The sequence below is a fragment of the Balaenoptera borealis genome (assembly GCF_965194805.1).
Source record: "Balaenoptera borealis genome assembly, chromosome: 2".
Lineage (NCBI taxonomy): Eukaryota > Metazoa > Chordata > Mammalia > Artiodactyla > Balaenopteridae > Balaenoptera > Balaenoptera borealis.
Genome location: NC_138867.1, coordinates 33,643,258 through 33,660,506, shown reverse-complemented (window position 1 = coordinate 33,660,506; position 17,249 = coordinate 33,643,258). Strand labels below are relative to the sequence as shown.

The following is a 17,249-nucleotide window of genomic DNA, read 5'->3' as shown; positions in this document are numbered from 1 at the left end:
CTTACTTGTGTCTCATTGCAATTCTGGGAGCTCGACTTTGCCTATAAACCTTGCCAATGGGTAAACCCATTTTTGGCCTGGTGGGTCTCTAGACCAACTTTCTCCTCACATCTTCTCTTCAAATTTCCCAGACAGTAGCAGTAGAAAGTTATCCAGCCACCAAAGTAGTCACGGGCTCTTGGTTTGTGAAGTCACATTCAGTCATTCATGTACTCAATCAATATTTTATTGAGAGCCTACTTTGTACAGGGTGTTAGGAACACAACCTTGAATGAGTCGATCCAACTCCAGTATGGAGCTTATACTGAAGGGGGGAAACAGATAAGTAAAGAGTTTCAGGCAGTGAAAGGGCCATAGCAAAGCAGGGAACGGGGCTGAGGAGACAGTGTGTGAAGTTTAGGGGAGCCTGTCTGGGGAAGTGACATCTGAGCTATGATATAAAAGAAGAAAGGGAGGGAGGTCATAGGGACATAGAAAGATTGGGGAGAGAGAGTTCCAAGTAGAGGAAACAGCAGGTACAAAAGCCCTGAGGCAGAAAGGAGCAAAATGACTTTTGCTGGGATCAAAAGAACACCTTCTACTAGGGACTTCCCTGAGGATACCAATTTCACTTCAATGAAAAACTTACTGGTTCTTTCTCTGCTTATATCATGAGGCTAGAACACGAGAAATTAAATGCTTTAGGGTGGTAGGACCAAGTTCCATACCCAGGGAAGGTTATATAATCCTAGAGTTGGTTACACGTATGAGTGATTTTTCATTTCATTTCATTTGTTTTTGGGAAAAAGAAAGAAAACACATGACTTTCTGACTTCTGCCATTTCTGTTATTTACAATTCACATCCCTTATTACTTGTTCCATCCTTCTTGATCAAGCTAAGCTTGGATCCCAGAGAATAAGTGACCACCAGACGGGGAGAATACGTGTCTTACTACAAAAGCCACATATGTGCCCCTGTGTTCGTGAGGCTCCACCAGTCTCGTTCTGATTGGCTAATTTATAAGATCAACCAAGGGAAAATAGAATGCCATGGAATAATAGGCAAATTATAATGTTGTTGGCATTTCTTTCTGGAAGAAAAAAAAGTAGAGTAGAATGGGGTAAAGAATGAGGAATCGTGATCTTTGCCTTTCTTGTATTTCCTTAGAGGAAGAGAAGAGGTGCTGACGTGTGTGGAAAATCTCTGCTGAGAGGATGGGAGTCAATACAGGGTAGCATCTTTATTAGTCAAGGTTGGAAGTGATCTAGTTCTCAGCAGAGGATCTGGACACTAAAACATCTTAATTTTTCCTTCCCTTTCTACCTGTAAGGCTGTGGAGCTGAGGTAAGATGTGGACGTTGAACACACCTCACAATTCCCTGGTGAAGCCATCAAAACCCTCACTCTTCCTCACTCAGGCTGAGCACCAATTAAGGCAAACGCTGGGCCCTGGCTTTCACTAATTACAGACACAGAGCACCCGAGGTCTGCTAACAGGGTCGGGCACTAATAGGTCCAGGGGAAGTCAATGCTTTGTGAGTAACTAGAGGTGATGTGTTATATTTTTTATGAAAGGAGGTTCATGCAAGCCTAAACCAGGTGACAGAGGAGCTCAGAGAGTGGCAGTGTCTGGGGTGCGATCCAAGGGTTCCCATCGAGCCCGCTGCACCTTGGTAGTCCGCTTGACATCTGTCCTGACGTTCACGGTTCAGGGAGCATGAACCCACAAAACATCCATGAAGGAAGGACCCGGAGGTGGGGAGGAGTAGGAGCTATGAGAAAGGGGAAGCCCAGCAGGTAGAAATACTCATCTCACAAATTCCTTCAGGAGGTGTTCAGAATATTTAACAACTTCTTGGCTTGGGTCTAACCAATCACAAGGGCTGCCAGCTGTAAACTACCAGGGCTATACTGATGCTTGCTGGTAGCATTTCAGACCTGTATGTATGTATGTTTTACTCATATTTTGGTATGTGCAATACACCTTACAGGTTTTAAAAGAAAAAAAAATTCTTAAAATTCTTTTTCTGTGCTGTCAGAACTTCCTTAGTCCATAGATTCTACAAGGACTGTGCCCTGTACTTTATTTAATTGCTGACCTTACCTTTCTCATGCCATTTTGCACTAGAAGAATAAGAACATTCTTTAATTTGAATCTCACTCAGGGAAGTGGTTTAGCAGTCAGCCAAACCCAAGTTCAAATCCTGCTTTTACAATTATTATTCTTGGGAAAATATGTAATCTTTCAAAGACTCAATTTTTAAAAATCTCTGTTTTAAAAAAAGGATACTATTAAAAAGGGATACTATTCCTCTGGCACAGGGTTTCTGTAAGGATTAATATGGGGTTTCCCAGGTTAAGTGCTCGAGATGCAGCCGGCCCATAGGAGGCTTTCCCAATGGTAGCTCTGATATTCAGAATTTATTATAATTCCAATAAGGGCTATTTGGTAATTAGGCATTTTTATATACGGAAAAGTGGGGTTTGGAGGTAAAATAATAGTCTAGACAAACAGCAGAATAAGAAGTATGCATTTGCCAGAACACAGGTTTTTCTAAAACATTAGAAATGATCATGACCAAAAAAAATCACAATTGAAATACCAATGACAGCACATTCTTATATATTCATGAAACAGGCTATCTAATAAATTCTATTTCTGTTATCCTGATTTGAGTAACCATATATATATAAACAGTTAAATTTGACTTATTTAAGAATATTTCGTAATTGAGAGTTTTCACTGAATCAGCCACATCCCCTGCACACAATTACTTTGAAAGGATGAATTTTACTTCACAAAGGAGACCAACTGTAACAAAATGTTACATATCTGTAAAGCACTTTCACATACCTTATCCCACTTAATTCACAGAGCTGGCATCTACCAAAGGGGAAATCATTATCAGAAACTCCAAGACCAGACTAGTGTTTCAGTTTAAAAAGAAAAAGTTCAAGAGATGCCCCTCCACGCCCCCTCCCCTGACTCCAGTCTCCACACCCACGTCCAGGGCCAGCTGAGGTGCTAGAGCTCATCCTTTTTGCACTTTCTTGCCTCTGTGGAGAAGGAGATACTAGGGGATAGAAGGAAAGACGTGAACGTGGGGCAGCTCACAAAATGGGAGCGCAGGAGTTCAATGCTGGGGAAGGGCTGGTAGGCACAGAACACAGAGTGCCTGCTCGGTTTATAATACAGAAAGACAAACTACGTGTTTCAAAACACAGTCAGATCCTGAGGCCTGCCTCAGCTACTGTTGCCCCATTTTTTGGCCATGCATCACAAAGTTTAACCAAAGAATACAGAGTAGATCTCGTCCAGCAAGAGCAGAAGGTGGCCCTCCTTTGATTTGAAATAAAATTGTTAACATTTCTTCTAGAAAGAAGGCGCTTCATCCCTTGCCGCATGAATGGGGAGTTTTAGCTTCTAAATTCTAAAGAAGAGCAGTGAAACAATTGTTGGGTGATGGTAGTTACTGTGTATGTAGGTGTGTGTGTGTGTGTGTGTGTGTGTGTGTGTGTGTGTGTGTGTGTGTGTGTAGGGTGTGGCCTCACTACATCCCCATATTCCCCAACAATTCAATTTGAAGGATGGAGTCCTAACATTCAAGGTTAGGGTAAGGGCTGGTTTTAGAAGAGCCAAAATTCCTAGGACTTAGGGAACTTGGTGACTCTCCACCCCTGGAAACAGCAGGTGGGCACGGAAGTCAGCTGTAGGGCTGCTGTGGAGCAGAGGGGAGGAGTTTAGAGAGATCAGCTAACCAATGAACGCAGGGCTCTGTGCTGGCCAAGGCAAGCCTCTGACGGCGCTAAGTAGGCTTCTTTTCTGAGAGCTCCTTTCCTGGCTGAAGAGACCCAGGGACGGTAGTGGGGCTCTTCAGACACAAGAACCTGGAGGAATTTACTGGCAAAATTGAAAAGATTACAGTTTTCAAACAAAAGAAGTGCCAACAGTTCAGTTCTGAGATCTCCCCACGACACAGGGTTCTAGGTTTGCGTACATGTACCTCCCACTTCCAAAAGACAAAGGTTTCTAAAAGCCAGACTGGCAAGGTGGACTAAGCAATCGAAATGTAGTTCTTGAATCGTGTGGGAGCTTCTTAAACCCCAGACCACAATCTGAATCTGACTTTTCACAAAATTCTAGATGGTTTGATGAACTGGCCCAAGCTTCCCCAAGGCCCCCAGAGAGGCACTATGACAGAGCCTATGCTACAGACCCCCAGCTACACATCGGCATGCTAGCAACTTGGATTCTCCTTGACCATCCTTCAGAGGGGCTGATTTTACTTGAGCATCCTTGATTTGCTGGTGAAGAATAACCCTGAAGGGTCTGGGAGCAGCACTTTTTCTCCTATGATTCTAAGCTGAACCCATTTTTTCCAAAAGATGGAAAGGGGCAGGGGCTGTACATCATCTTGGTAGGTGATCTGTTTGGTACTCATGAAAGAAAACTGACCTCAAACTCCCTAAGGATAATGCAAAAATAAACCTTCTGCTGACCTCCTGTACAAAGAAGCAGCCTGGCCCTGTGGAGGGCCTCTAACTTCCAAAGACCTGGGAAAACCACAGCAGGAAAGGCTGAGGAAAACCCCTTCCAGACTGCCCTTTTGCGGGAGGCTAAGAAACCTCCGTCAAGTGGGTCCTCAGGAGGCAATCCCAGCAACGCAGCTATGTCTGTCTGTCCTTCAGAAGGACCGCAGTACTCACGGGCGGTTCGGACGGTGTCGCTGGGCTGGCTACGGGGGCTGAGACCATTGGGATTCACGGCCCTCACGGCAAACTGGTAGTTGGTGTCCGGATCGAGGCCCTTGATAACCATGAAATCCATCTGGAGCTGCTCTTGGATTAAGGTCCAACTCTTGTCAAAATCTGGCCTTTATTGATTAAAAAACAAAACAGAATGAGAAGCAGTAGTTCAATTACAGCAGAGGGAAGGAAAGCTTGCTGGCCATGTAAACTAACCGCGTTTGAATTCTGGAAGCAGGACTTATCAAAATGAGTGAACATTTCCCACCTAAAAGTGATCTGGATTTGAAATCCCAGGTCATGATTTTTAAGCCCTTGCCAATAAAAGAAAGTAGATCATTTTTAGGGCCAGTTTTAAGCACCGTTTAAAGATCACCCGCTTTTCCTTGCATGGCCTTGACTGTGGTAAAAAGATCCCCACATAGGAATTCGGTTTCAAGGACTCTGCCTTCCAGATGTTTCGTAAACAAGCCTTCCCCTGACAGTTTCCATTCCCAGGGGTCAGGAGAGCACAAATTCCATCTATTCACAATCTGTTCACAAAATAAACAAATATAAACGTTCTAGGGTGACTAATTGCGTGAACTGCCATGGGAAAACCCAACAAGATTCTGTAGCACGGCCATTCTTACTCTTCACAAAACTACAAGTGTGCCAACTTGCCGAATGTTCACATGGACTCGGACCTGTGCCTAGTGGTGGGAGACAGTTTAAAAGCAGAGAAGGAGCTAACGGTATCAGTCACTGAGGCCATTCCCATCGCCCGAGACTGGGAGCTGCTCCCAAGTTCTTCTGCCTCAGCTGAGCCACAATCCAAGAACCTGGGTTCTGGGCACTGTGGCCCAGAGACCAGCTCCTCAGGCCAACGCTTGTACCCTGAGGTCTCCTATGGCAGCCCTGGGCCTCCCAGTTCTCAGGTTTCAGGGGGAGCCACAGCCTCTCAGCTATATCCCAACAATGGAGGTTTCCGCCCTGGGACCCCCTCATTGCACCCTTGCAGATCACAGCCCCGTACCTCCTCCCAGGCCCAGCCCGACCCTCGGCACTGCTCTCTGGGGTAGCTGTCAAGGGCCAGTTTCTGGATTTCTCCACACTGCAAGCAACAGAGCTGGGGAAGTTGCCAGCTGGAGGAGTTCTCTACCCTCCATCTTCCTTCCTCTACCCTCCAGCTTTCTGAAGCAGCCCTTTGCCAGACCTACCCTTGCTTCAGGTGTGACAGGATCTGCCATCCCCTTCAGATTTTTATTCTCCTCCTCTGCAACCTGGGGGCCAAAGTGGCTTCCTCCCCTCAGGGGCCCCTGCCCAGCAGATGCTTCCACCCACGGTGGATTCACAGCTGCCTGTGGTGAACTTGGGCTCCCTGCCACCAGCGCCGCCTCCTGCCCGACCCCCCCTTTCTCTGTTACCTGTGGGCCCTGCTCTGCGGCCCCCCAGCCTGACTGTGCGGCCCCCGCCTGCTCCTGCTACCCGGTGCTGCCTTCACCTGCCAGGCCCTTCGGCCCTAGCTTGGGGCGGGCAGAGCTGCACCCAGTAGAACTAAAGCCATTCCAGGATTATCGAAAACTGAACAGCAACCTTGGGGGACCTGGGTCATCACGTACTCCTCCAGCTGGAAGGTTTTTCTCTGGCCTCAATTCCCATCTCAAGGTCCCACCTTCCACCTACAGTGGAGTCTTCCGCAGTCAGCGCATCGACCTCTACCAGCAGGCCTCCCCACCGGATGCCCTGCGTTGGACGCCGAAGCCCTGGGAGCGGACGGGGCCACCTTCTCGAGAAGGGCCGTCCCGTAGGGCACAGGAGCCTGGGTCCCCAGGGGAAAAGGAGCCTGGATTGCCCCCACCCCGCTGAGGGAGCGCCCTTTGCCCCCCACCTCCTGGGGCTTGTATATAGATTATAAATACATAAGGGGGAAAGGGGTGGGTGTGGAAGGGTTGCGGGGCTGGGGCTTCGCTTCCTCTCTTCCACCCTCCCCTGGTCCCCTATCCCTGGGGCCATTTGTTAAAAAAGAATAATAAAAGGATTAAAAAAAAAAAATCCAGCTTCCATCTGGGGGACAGCATACAGGGGGTAAGAGAACAAACTCTGGAGCTGGGCTGAGCTGTTCAGATTCTGCCTCTATTGCTCACTAGCTGCTATTTCACCTCTTTAAGTCTCTAGTTTCTCATCTGTAAAATGGGGTGATAAAAGTACCTACTTAAGAGGGCCGTCATAAAGGAGAAATGAGCTCTGTATTCCAGCACAGTGCCTGGCAATGTAACTGAGCAAGATCCTATGGGGCCCTCCCAGAACAGGAGCCCCCTCTTCCCAATGTCCTCAGCCTGCCTTTTGCCTGTAGAAAACTTTAGACAAAGAATAAATTTAATCAGAAAAGTGAGAAAGTGCAGAAAGGAAAAAAACCCGTCAAACAAGATAAAATAATAATAGTTTAGCCATTAAACAAAGTCAAGGACCTTTAGTTCCTCCTCAAGGGCTACAGATAATATTCTGAGCCACACCCTTTGAGCTGTTTTGCAGAAACTGAAACACCCACCAGGTGGAAGAAGTTAACTGTCTGCTGCTCACAAGCACATACACGCCAGACCAGTTGGAACCAGAAGGTTGATGATATTGACTCACGATTATCTCACCACCAACCAGTCAGAGGAGTGTCCATGAGCTGATCACACACCCTACAACCCCCTTCCCTTATGCCTTTAAAAACCTTTCCCTGAAAGCCTTCGGGGAGTTCGGGTCTTTTAAGCACTAGCTACCTGGACTCCTTGCTTGGTGCCCTGCAATAAACGCTGCACTTTCCTTCACCACAACCCGGTGTCAGTAGATCGGCTTTACTGTGCTCAGGCAAGCAGACCCACGTTTGGTTTGGTAGCAGCATCACACTGTAAATGCTCAGCATGGATTAGCCATTATGTAAGGGATGTACCCACCTCACAGAGCTGGCAGGCAACCCTTGGCCACCTGCTCACTCTATACCCATGAGCTTCAATGCAGTAGCACTAGCGCACGTGGCTAGTCAGTACTTGAAATGTGGCTCGTTTGAATTGGGATGTGCTGTGAGTGTAAAACGTACAATGGATTTTTTTTTAAGTGTAAAATATCTCATTAATATTTATATTGATTACATGTTGAAATGATGATATTTTGGATTCAGTGAGTTAAAAATACATATTATTGAAATTAATTTCACTTGTTTCTTACTACCCTTTAAATGCCCCTATGAAAAAACTTAAAAATTTCATATAGGTTTGCATTTATTATTGGACAGTGCTGTTCTATATGGACTTCCTAGTTGGAGGGAGAAAGGAGAGCTTTCCAGGTAATAAGAACTACAAAATGAAATTTGGGAATGTTTGTGCATGGCTGGGGGACAGTGCAAATGGTCTAACGGGAGTGGAGAGGTTTTGTTAATAACTAATAATAGCTATCATTTATCATGTTCTTCAATGCTTATCAAGCATTGTTCTAATAGTTTAACTCATTTACTTCTCACAATTACTCTATACAGTAGATACTAATATTAAACACACACACACCCCTTTCTTTGAAGAGGAAATTAAGGCACAGAATGGGTAAGTAACTTGCCTGAGGTCACACAGCTGATAAATGGTGAGGCCAACTTGGGTTGATGGGGGAAGATTAGATTAAGAAGATCCTTGATGCTGAATGAAAAATTGGGGTGATAGGGATTGGGAGATTCTCCAACTTTTAGTTTGCTCCCCGACCAACCTCTCAGCTCTTCTATTGTTAAACCCCTCTGCTCACAGATATTTAGAGGAAGGCAGGAAGCAAAAAATATTGATGTTTGTCCTTTATGAACTACTTAATAGGCAAGGAAGTAAAGACTCATTTTGCTAAAAGGGGATGCCTGGACGGTACACAGATTTCTCTAATATGTGCTCTCCTAGTTTTTCATTAGCAAGAATTGTTGAAAGCCAGATGGAGTCCTTAAGTCCAGCAAAAGTGCTTCCTTGGGCTCACCGTGCTGATGAGGAGTTTATGGGGCCCATATCTCACAAGAAATCATGTGTTTGGAGAAGCAGAGGTCACAAGCATGTCCACTGTAGGATGTAGGGCTCATTTCTCTTTCTCGGTATCCTTTCCCTAAAGATGGATTTCTCAGGTAAACTAACTTTGTCATCAAAGGGAAAACCTTGGTGAGTGGAAGGAAACACATTTACAAACTCAAATTAGAACAAAATCACTTCACAGAGGAAAGCCACAGGGATGCTTAACAGTAAAGTCAGGAAAGATATGATCTTTAGATAAAACTCTCCTGTTATCCTTTGCTAAGTTTCCCTTGTGGCATTTATAGAGGAAAGGACCTGTCACTGCTCTCAGAATGTGCCACTGTCTACCCAGAGCTACCTGAAAATATCTGCAACAATTTTCATGTAAAAATTACAGCTTCCCATCCCCCACAAAAAAAGAGATTATTTTCTATTTGCTCATTTAATGCAAGAAAGAAAGCTATATTTTCAGCGAATAAGAGATTGACATCATTAACATTTAACTTCATTATATGCAGTGAGAGAGGAAAGCTCATGTAGATTGAATACCAGTCCAAAACCTTTAACATTTTGCCTCTGATTTTGTCATGGGTTTTGCATTTAAATGTTTTTAGAGTCTCTTGAGGTACAAAAGTGCAAAGGCAAGGTTGAGAGAGAGATAATCAGGCAAAAGTATTGTCTTAGTTCATCCTCAAACAATAACTTTACCTTTTTTCACTAAAGAAAATCATCCTAACTACAAAGTTGCCAGTCAAATCACCATAGCAACACTAGCCTCCCAATTTCCCCAACCAGGAAAAGCCTAGAGCGGAAGAAGCAGCCTAAGAAAGTGCAGCCATCCCAGGTACAGATGGGCAGCCAACAGTAGGACAGGCTCTTAAAAACTTTTCCAAATAGTGGGATAGGGTTGGGTTGTGCGTCCTGTATCTCAGGAGGTCAGTAGGACACCTTTGGAAGGTGGTTGGGTGGGGGAGTTCAGGTGGGAGAGATACAATTCGGTCAGTAGTGACTATTCAAAACCCAGTTAGCTGATTCAAGTAATCAAAACACCCACTGGTTCGTTTTGGTGGGAGGAAGCATTACCACTGGCAATATTAGCATCCAGCCTGGTTATCAGGAATCTTGAGATTGTTTGGTCCAAGTGTCTGAGGGCTCTCAGAAATTACATGCAAGATTCTACGTGTGAACTTCATTTCATTTTCCTAAGAAAAGTGTCCTCAGCTTCTTATCAGATTCTCAAAGATAATCATGATCCCAAAACTTTTAGAGTCACTGTCTAGTCCATTCTCTCATTCTACCCACGTGGACACTGAAGGAAAATAATTTATCCTAAGTCATAATACCACAGGGTGGTATATTTTTCTGTTTTATTCCCTTTCTTGTGGCATTTTGACCACCTCAACTATTGCCAAGTTCACCCTTAGTGGACAATCATTTTTCTTGGTACCATCAAACCCAGTAGGTGGCTGCCTTGGGTTATTCAGTTGGCAGGTGATTAATGATTATCAACCATGCATCCATCACAGAAGTTATATTCTGGGAGGCTCTAAGGAACTATAAACACAATTCCATTCTCAGGGAATTTATAATCTAATCGGCAGATAATACATCTAAGGACCATTAGGAAGCCAGTGCAAAGTTGCATATTTCAAGAGCCATATTTGAACAGGTCAATGTGAACTGGCATCCTGGGGAAAGTATATGAGACCAGGAAGAATTTAAGTTAGATTTCAAATATATTTGAGTTGTGATAACTGAAAAGGAATAGAGCATCTCTGGGTGCAGAAGAGATGAGTGCAGCATTAGCTCTATGTATGAATGTGGATAAATTAAGCACCAACTACATGTAAAAAATAGTGTGGAATATCCAAAGAGAATAAATAATATGGGTTCCTAACATGAATGATCAATTAACCTATATAAAAGATTGGTATAATATATAAAAACATTAGCCATAAGTAAGTAGGTAAATGAATATACGGCACCTCTCTGCATGTCACACATAGTCAAAGCTTTCCTTGTCAGCCTCTACTTTACCAATTTGTTAGATTAACCAGTGATCCTCATTAGTTCCCACTAATTCAGCTGTTGGCTTATCAAGAGTCCATTGTGTTTATTTCCAAATTTATTTATGACTTTCATGTTTGTTATTGTAATTATGTTATTTAATGCCATATTATATAAACTAGTGAATATGAGTAAAAAATATAAGTGATAACTGTGTTTAATGGTTTTGAAAGACTTGGTAAAGCTGAACCACTAAAACATAATTGCCTTTGAACTAAGTGAAAGCAAGGCAACTGTAAAAGAGTGAAAAGAAGATTATAAAATTCTAGAATGATTTTGTAGTCAGATAACTTTGCAAGTGACTTTAAATTTTTAACTTGAGAAAACTATAATTAGAAGTTGTAGGTGATACCTTAGAGGTGTGGTTAAAATGTCCATATTATCCAAAGCAATCTACATATTCAATGCAATCCCTATTAAAATTCCAATGGCATTTTTCACAGAAGTAGAAAAAATGCTAGCAAACCAAATTCAACAGCACATTAAAATGATCTTACATGATCAAGTGGAATTTATCCCTGGGATGCAACAATGGTTTAACATAGTCAAATCGATAAATCTGATACACCACATTAACAAAATGAAAGAAAAGAAAGAGGACCATCTCAATAAATGCAGAAGAAGCATTTGACAAAATTCCACATCCCTTCACAATAAAAACTCTCAACAAATTAGGTATAGAAGGAATTTACCTCAACATAATAAAGGCCATATATGACGAGCCCACAGCTAACATCATATTCAACCGTGAAAAGCTGAAAAATTTTCTTCTAAGATCAGGAACAAGGGTAAACAAATGTGCCCACTCTGACCACTTCTAAGAAACCTACTACTATAAGTCCTAGCCAGGGCAATTACACAAGAAAAGGAAATAAAAGCCATCCAAATTGGAAAGGAGGAAGTTAAATTGTCTCTGTTTGCAGATGACATGGTATCATATATAGAAAACCTTAAACACTCCACCCCAAAACTGTTAGAACTAATGAACAAATTCAATAAAGTTGCAAGATACAAAAATACAAAAATCAGTTCCATTTACATACACTAACAAACTATCTGAAAAAGAAGAACTTTAGGAAATGCAAATAGTTGCTTGGAACGTGACCTCACAAGACATTCATGACAGAATAAAAAGTCAAAATGACCTCCGTGTGCAGAAACACAAGGGCAAAACCAACTCAAATGATAAACGTAAAATCTTATATTAGGTTTTTTAAAAAGCTGATGGCATAGAAATAAAGCAGAGAAAACCTGGTGTGGCAAAGATCTATGGGGAAGGCAGGGGGCACTGATCACAAACTCAATATGAATTCTCTGGACTACCTGCTGTTGAAAAGGCCTAGTGTCCATATCCTAGGAAAAAGTGGTTTTCTAGGTTGATCACTTGGCAGAAGTGCTCTAGACCCATCTCCACTTGAGGCAGAGTTCAAAGGGCTGGTATTAATTGGCTTGGGGTAGAGAGGATATAGTGAACATATGCCAGTGTCATTAGATAAGAGATAGACTGTCAAATGAAGATGGTGAAGATGCCTTCTGTGTTTTCCATATTGGACTAGGAGGCCCAATGTTTCCTTACAGGGAAGCCAATGGCAGTGCATTATAAAGAAGACCCTTTGATGGCAATTAGGAATGGCTGACAACAAAGTCAACTGCACGAAAGGGCTGAGCTCTGCATCGGCAGCTGTCTTGAAGCAGAAGTTGGGTGGCCATCCATCAGAAATGTAACCAGCTACTTCCTGAACACAGTAAGAGGTTGGACTTCATTCAATGTCTCTGACCTCAACTCACAGTAAGAAATACATTTTTGTATAGCAACCCAATATACCTATTCATATATATATACTATATGTATATGACTCACATGTGGGTACAAAGCTGAAAGAAAAGTTTCAAGAAAAAATACTTATCCTTACTCTCCTTACTATGTTATTCACTTTGCTATTTTCTCTTCTTTCTCTTCTTTTCCTTTCTTTTTTTAAAAATTCTGATAAGAACCCACTAAATTGATTTCACCACCCACTGAAGTGTTGTGACCCATAATTTGAAAAACACTGGACAAGAAGTTTTTCTTCTAGAATACCTTAGATGGTGCTTCCAACTCTAAAACTCTGAGAATAAAGAAAACAGATTTTTTCAGCCATGAAGACAAATTTATGACTTACAGATAAATGTTCATAAAGTGGAAATGCAGCCTGTTAAACTCCAAGTATGCTCTAGATACATCACTCTCTAGAGCACTGTGTTTCAACATTTGTGAATGATCCACAATAAGACATACATTGAACATTGTGACCCGGTACACACCACAAATATGCACGCACAGCGGAAACACAAGTTTCACGAAATAATTCTTATTTTTATTATGTGTGATGCCTTCTGATATTTTCTTTTCTGTTTCATGTTACTTTTGAAAACCTGTTGGTCAGGACCCCTTCAGCTGATTTCTTTACCTTCTAATGAGCCCACGGGTTGAGAACCCCTTCTCTAGAAAGTTCAAGCTGAGGTGGGGAGTGATATTCAAGCATGTTACAGACATTAACTAGGAAACTGGGCTAGGAATGGTTAAATCCTGCTAAGAAAATATTTCTGAGAGAGGAACTCGTTGGAGCGGAAAACAGCCCTCTAGGGGATCCACAGAACATCCAGAATGGCCTTGACAGTGGAGGCCACTCTATAGGCCTGAGATGGAGCGGACCAAAAGCCTAATTACAGTACAACCAGAGATATGTGTGTCCTCCCTCCCTCAGTATGGGGCCTAGCGTTCCATGGTTTAATGTTTTCTGGAGGACCTTGGATTATTTGGGGGCTCCTTCCTTCAATATTTTCCTTCATGTTATTCCTTCTAAGCACCATTTCAGACACAGAATTGAAAAGATTCTTCTCTGGACTCTCCTACCGCTTAAATCTGATTCTACCATTACACTGAATATACCACCTTATAATGGAATTTTACATTTCTGTCTTCCCTACTAGGCTGTGAGCTCATTAACATGCTGATTGTCTTATTCATCTCTGTGTTCCCTGGAATGTCTGCGTGATCTTTCAAAATGCAAATACTATCAATTCCTTTCCTGCTTAACCCTTCCCATAGCTCCCTATTCCTGTCAGGACAAACATGAGATCCTTTATAAAGGCTTTCCTGCTCCAAACCTTGCTTACCTACCCGGCCTTATCTCTCACTACACAGAGCTCCAGACTTCTAAGCAAGTCCAAGAACATTATCTTTTTGCCTCCAAGCCACTGCTTGAGTAGCTTCTTCTGGCCTGAGCCTTTTCACGCTGCTTCCTCCCTCCCCTTGTGCCTGGCTATTGCTGATATGTCCTCCTTAGCTCCTGTAAGAAGCCTTCCCAGATTCCTTCAAAACTGGGTTAGATGTCAAGGTTGTGTTCCTCTAGGCCCCTGGCCCCGACCCCTGCCTGCAACACTCACAGCTCTGGACTCTGCTCATCTGCCTTCCCCACTGGACTGTCCAAGCAGAGGCAATAGCTGATTCACCCCGAAATCTCTTGCACATGCTTTGCACGTGGAAGATACTCAATACGTACATGTTTGGATGAATGTATGCACACAGTAAGTATCCAGTAAAGGGTGATTTGAGCTGAATTAAAATATCTTCAAACTTAGACGTTGGGAATAGCACAATGCCCTAAACCAGGGGGTAGCAAACTTCAGCTGCCTGCCAGTTTTTGTAAATAAAGTTTTATTGAAACACAACCACAACTGTTTGTTTAGCTATTGTCTAGGCTGCTTTCCTGCTACAATGGCAGAGCTCAATAGTTGAGAAAAAGACCATATAGCTGGCAAAGCACGAAATATTTACTACCTGATCCTGTAGAAAAATTTGCCAACCCCTGGTCTAGGACAACAGTCTTGGACTTCCCTGGTGGTATAGTGGTTAAGAATCCACCTGCCAATGCTGGGGACACGGGTTCCAGCCCTGGTCCGGGAAGATCCCACATGCTGCAGAGCAACTAAGCCCGTGCGCCACAACTACTGAGCCCGCGTGCCACAACTACTAAAGCCCGCACACCTAGAGCCAGTGCTCCGCAACAAGAGAAGCCACCGCAATGAGAAGCCTGTGCACCACAACGAAGAGTAGCCCCCGCTCGCCGCAACTAGAGAAAGCCTGCGCACAGCAATGAAGACCCAACGCAGCCAAAAAAAACACAAAGTGTTTAAGACAAAAGTCTTTAACCTTGTTTGTGCTACTTTGACAGTCTGCGGAAATCTGTGAATCCCTTCTTGGAATAATATTTTTAAATGCATAGGATCACACAGGAAACCAGTTATACTAGAAACAATTACCAAAACAATAAAAAATTATGATATATTAATATAGATACTTCTTCATTAACACATTAAATAACAATACTTAGCAATGGACTTAATAATTTCATAGTAGTGATAACCATAAATGGTATTTTGAGATATGTGCAACAATTGTAATGGGATAAGAACATATCTGTGATTCTAAAGGTGACAAAGTCACAGGAATTGCTAATGCCACTGCAGTTTGTTGATTACATTCATATTTGAAGAAAACATTACATTTCAGTCGGTAAAACTAAGAGCGTAATTTTTGTCCAACCAAAGTTCAGGGACCCCTTGCCTTCTATCCATGAGCCCCTTGGGGATCCACAGACTGCAGGTTAAGCACCCTGCTTTAAGATCCCATAGTTATCCAGGGTAAATACAACAGGAGTGAAAGAAAACCTCATGCTCGGAAAGGCCTCCAAGTCTCTCTCAATTTTACAGACTTGGTTTTATGCAGGATTTGCTCTACACTAAAATGAACTGCAGAGGAAAGTCCAAAACCACTAAGTAATCACAGTTAAGAAAAAAGAAAAGATGTATTATTTGACCTGCAGCTTTCAGCCATATTTCTTTATTTATGAATTGGTTCCACCCAACCAAATGACAAACAGATGGATAGAATGGGGTAATGATAAACTCAGCTGGCAATTTGTCCCTGACGGGGCAACTGGAGAGCACACTTTCATTTACACTTTACAAATGGCTCCCAGCACTGGTACACAAGGATTCAATTTGTGTCAACTCCCATCAGTCTGACCAGGGATTACATCAGGAAAGCTCACGGTAGGAGGGATTGAAGCTTTAAGGGATCAATTTGTAGAACTGTAGGTCAAACTTCTGCAAAAACATTCAGAATCGCCCTTCCATTTGAGCCTGCATGGAGGAACTTGATGGCTACCAGAATTTCTGGGACTACATACCACTCTGGAAAGTGGTTCTGAGATTTTCAATTTGGAAACTAAAGGTAAGAAAAAGGAATTTTTCACAAAACACCACTTGTTAATATGAAATGTCAGCTGACACCCAAACAAGCCCACTCTTGCTTATTTCTAATTCTATTGTTGGCTGTAAGGAAGGCTTATACTTAAACAACACAACTTCCTAAACAATTTCTTGAAAAGAAAGGGAGATTTTTGTTGCTGTTTTTTCCCATTCTCCTCAAAATTGATTAATTGTGTAAGAACGATTCTTTAAATATATCAAGCTCTATAATTTTGTGGGGCAGGAAAACCAACACAGGGCTACATCACTGTTAAATATTGCAGCCATTTGCCCAGTTATTGCTATAAGTTCTAGTAAAACGCTATGAAAAAAGTTGGCAATTCACTTGCAGGTATGAAGGGCTCCAAAACACAAGTTATCATTCAATATGAAATAAAATCGCAATGGTAGCTTTCAAGTTAGTCTTATACATTAGGTATTATCTGAAGCTTTACCACATACCACTATCCCTTTTATGATGAGAAAACAAAAGCAATAAGTAACTTTGGGTCGGGGGGAAGGAAAGGGGACGTGCACGCAGATTCAGGTTGGATTTTGTCTGCCTTTTATTTCTGCAGTTAGTAAGGAATGATATTGGTTACTGCTGTGGCCTTGGAAATTAGCCGTAAAGGATTCATTCAATCTCCTGTGACTAGTATGGCAATACACTTCCATTACCATGGGGCTTAGGGTAAGGAAAAGAACTGACACTTAAAACTATTTTCATAAGCCACTCTTCTAAGTACTGTACAGACATCTATTTATCTTCACAACCCTTCCAAGGTATCCACTATTATCATCCCTACTTTACAGCCAAGGGAAGTAAGGCTCAGAGAGGTCAAGGATCTTGCGCAAGGTGGCAGCTAGTTGTTGTCACTCTCTGGATTCAATCACATGGCTGCCTGTATCCAAATGTTCTCCAGCACCTACTTGACACGTGCTATGTTTACTTCATGTAGGTGCCATATTCCACAGAAGGGAGCAAGTCAAGACGTTGCCCTCATGGCCTGGCAAGGAGGACAGACTTCGAACAAGTAATTAACTACAAGTGTGCTGAGTGTTGCTAGTAAATGTTGCAGGTGTACCTAACCTAGTCTGAGGTGGGGGCAGGGTTCAGGGCAGGCTTCCTGGAGGAAGTGGTACTTAAGCAGGGGAA

At 42.8% G+C, this 17,249-nt stretch overlaps 1 protein-coding gene across 1 annotated transcript in view; it reads right to left on the bottom strand.

Moving 5' to 3' along the window:
• Positions 1-17,249, bottom strand: part of EGFLAM (EGF like, fibronectin type III and laminin G domains) — a 166,939-nt gene that overhangs the window by 79,572 nt on the left and 70,118 nt on the right. The window contains exon 7 of the mRNA XM_082382218.1: positions 4,689-4,855. Within this exon, the coding sequence (XP_082238344.1) occupies positions 4,689-4,855 (167 nt within the window). The remainder of the gene's footprint in view (positions 1-4,688; positions 4,856-17,249) is intronic.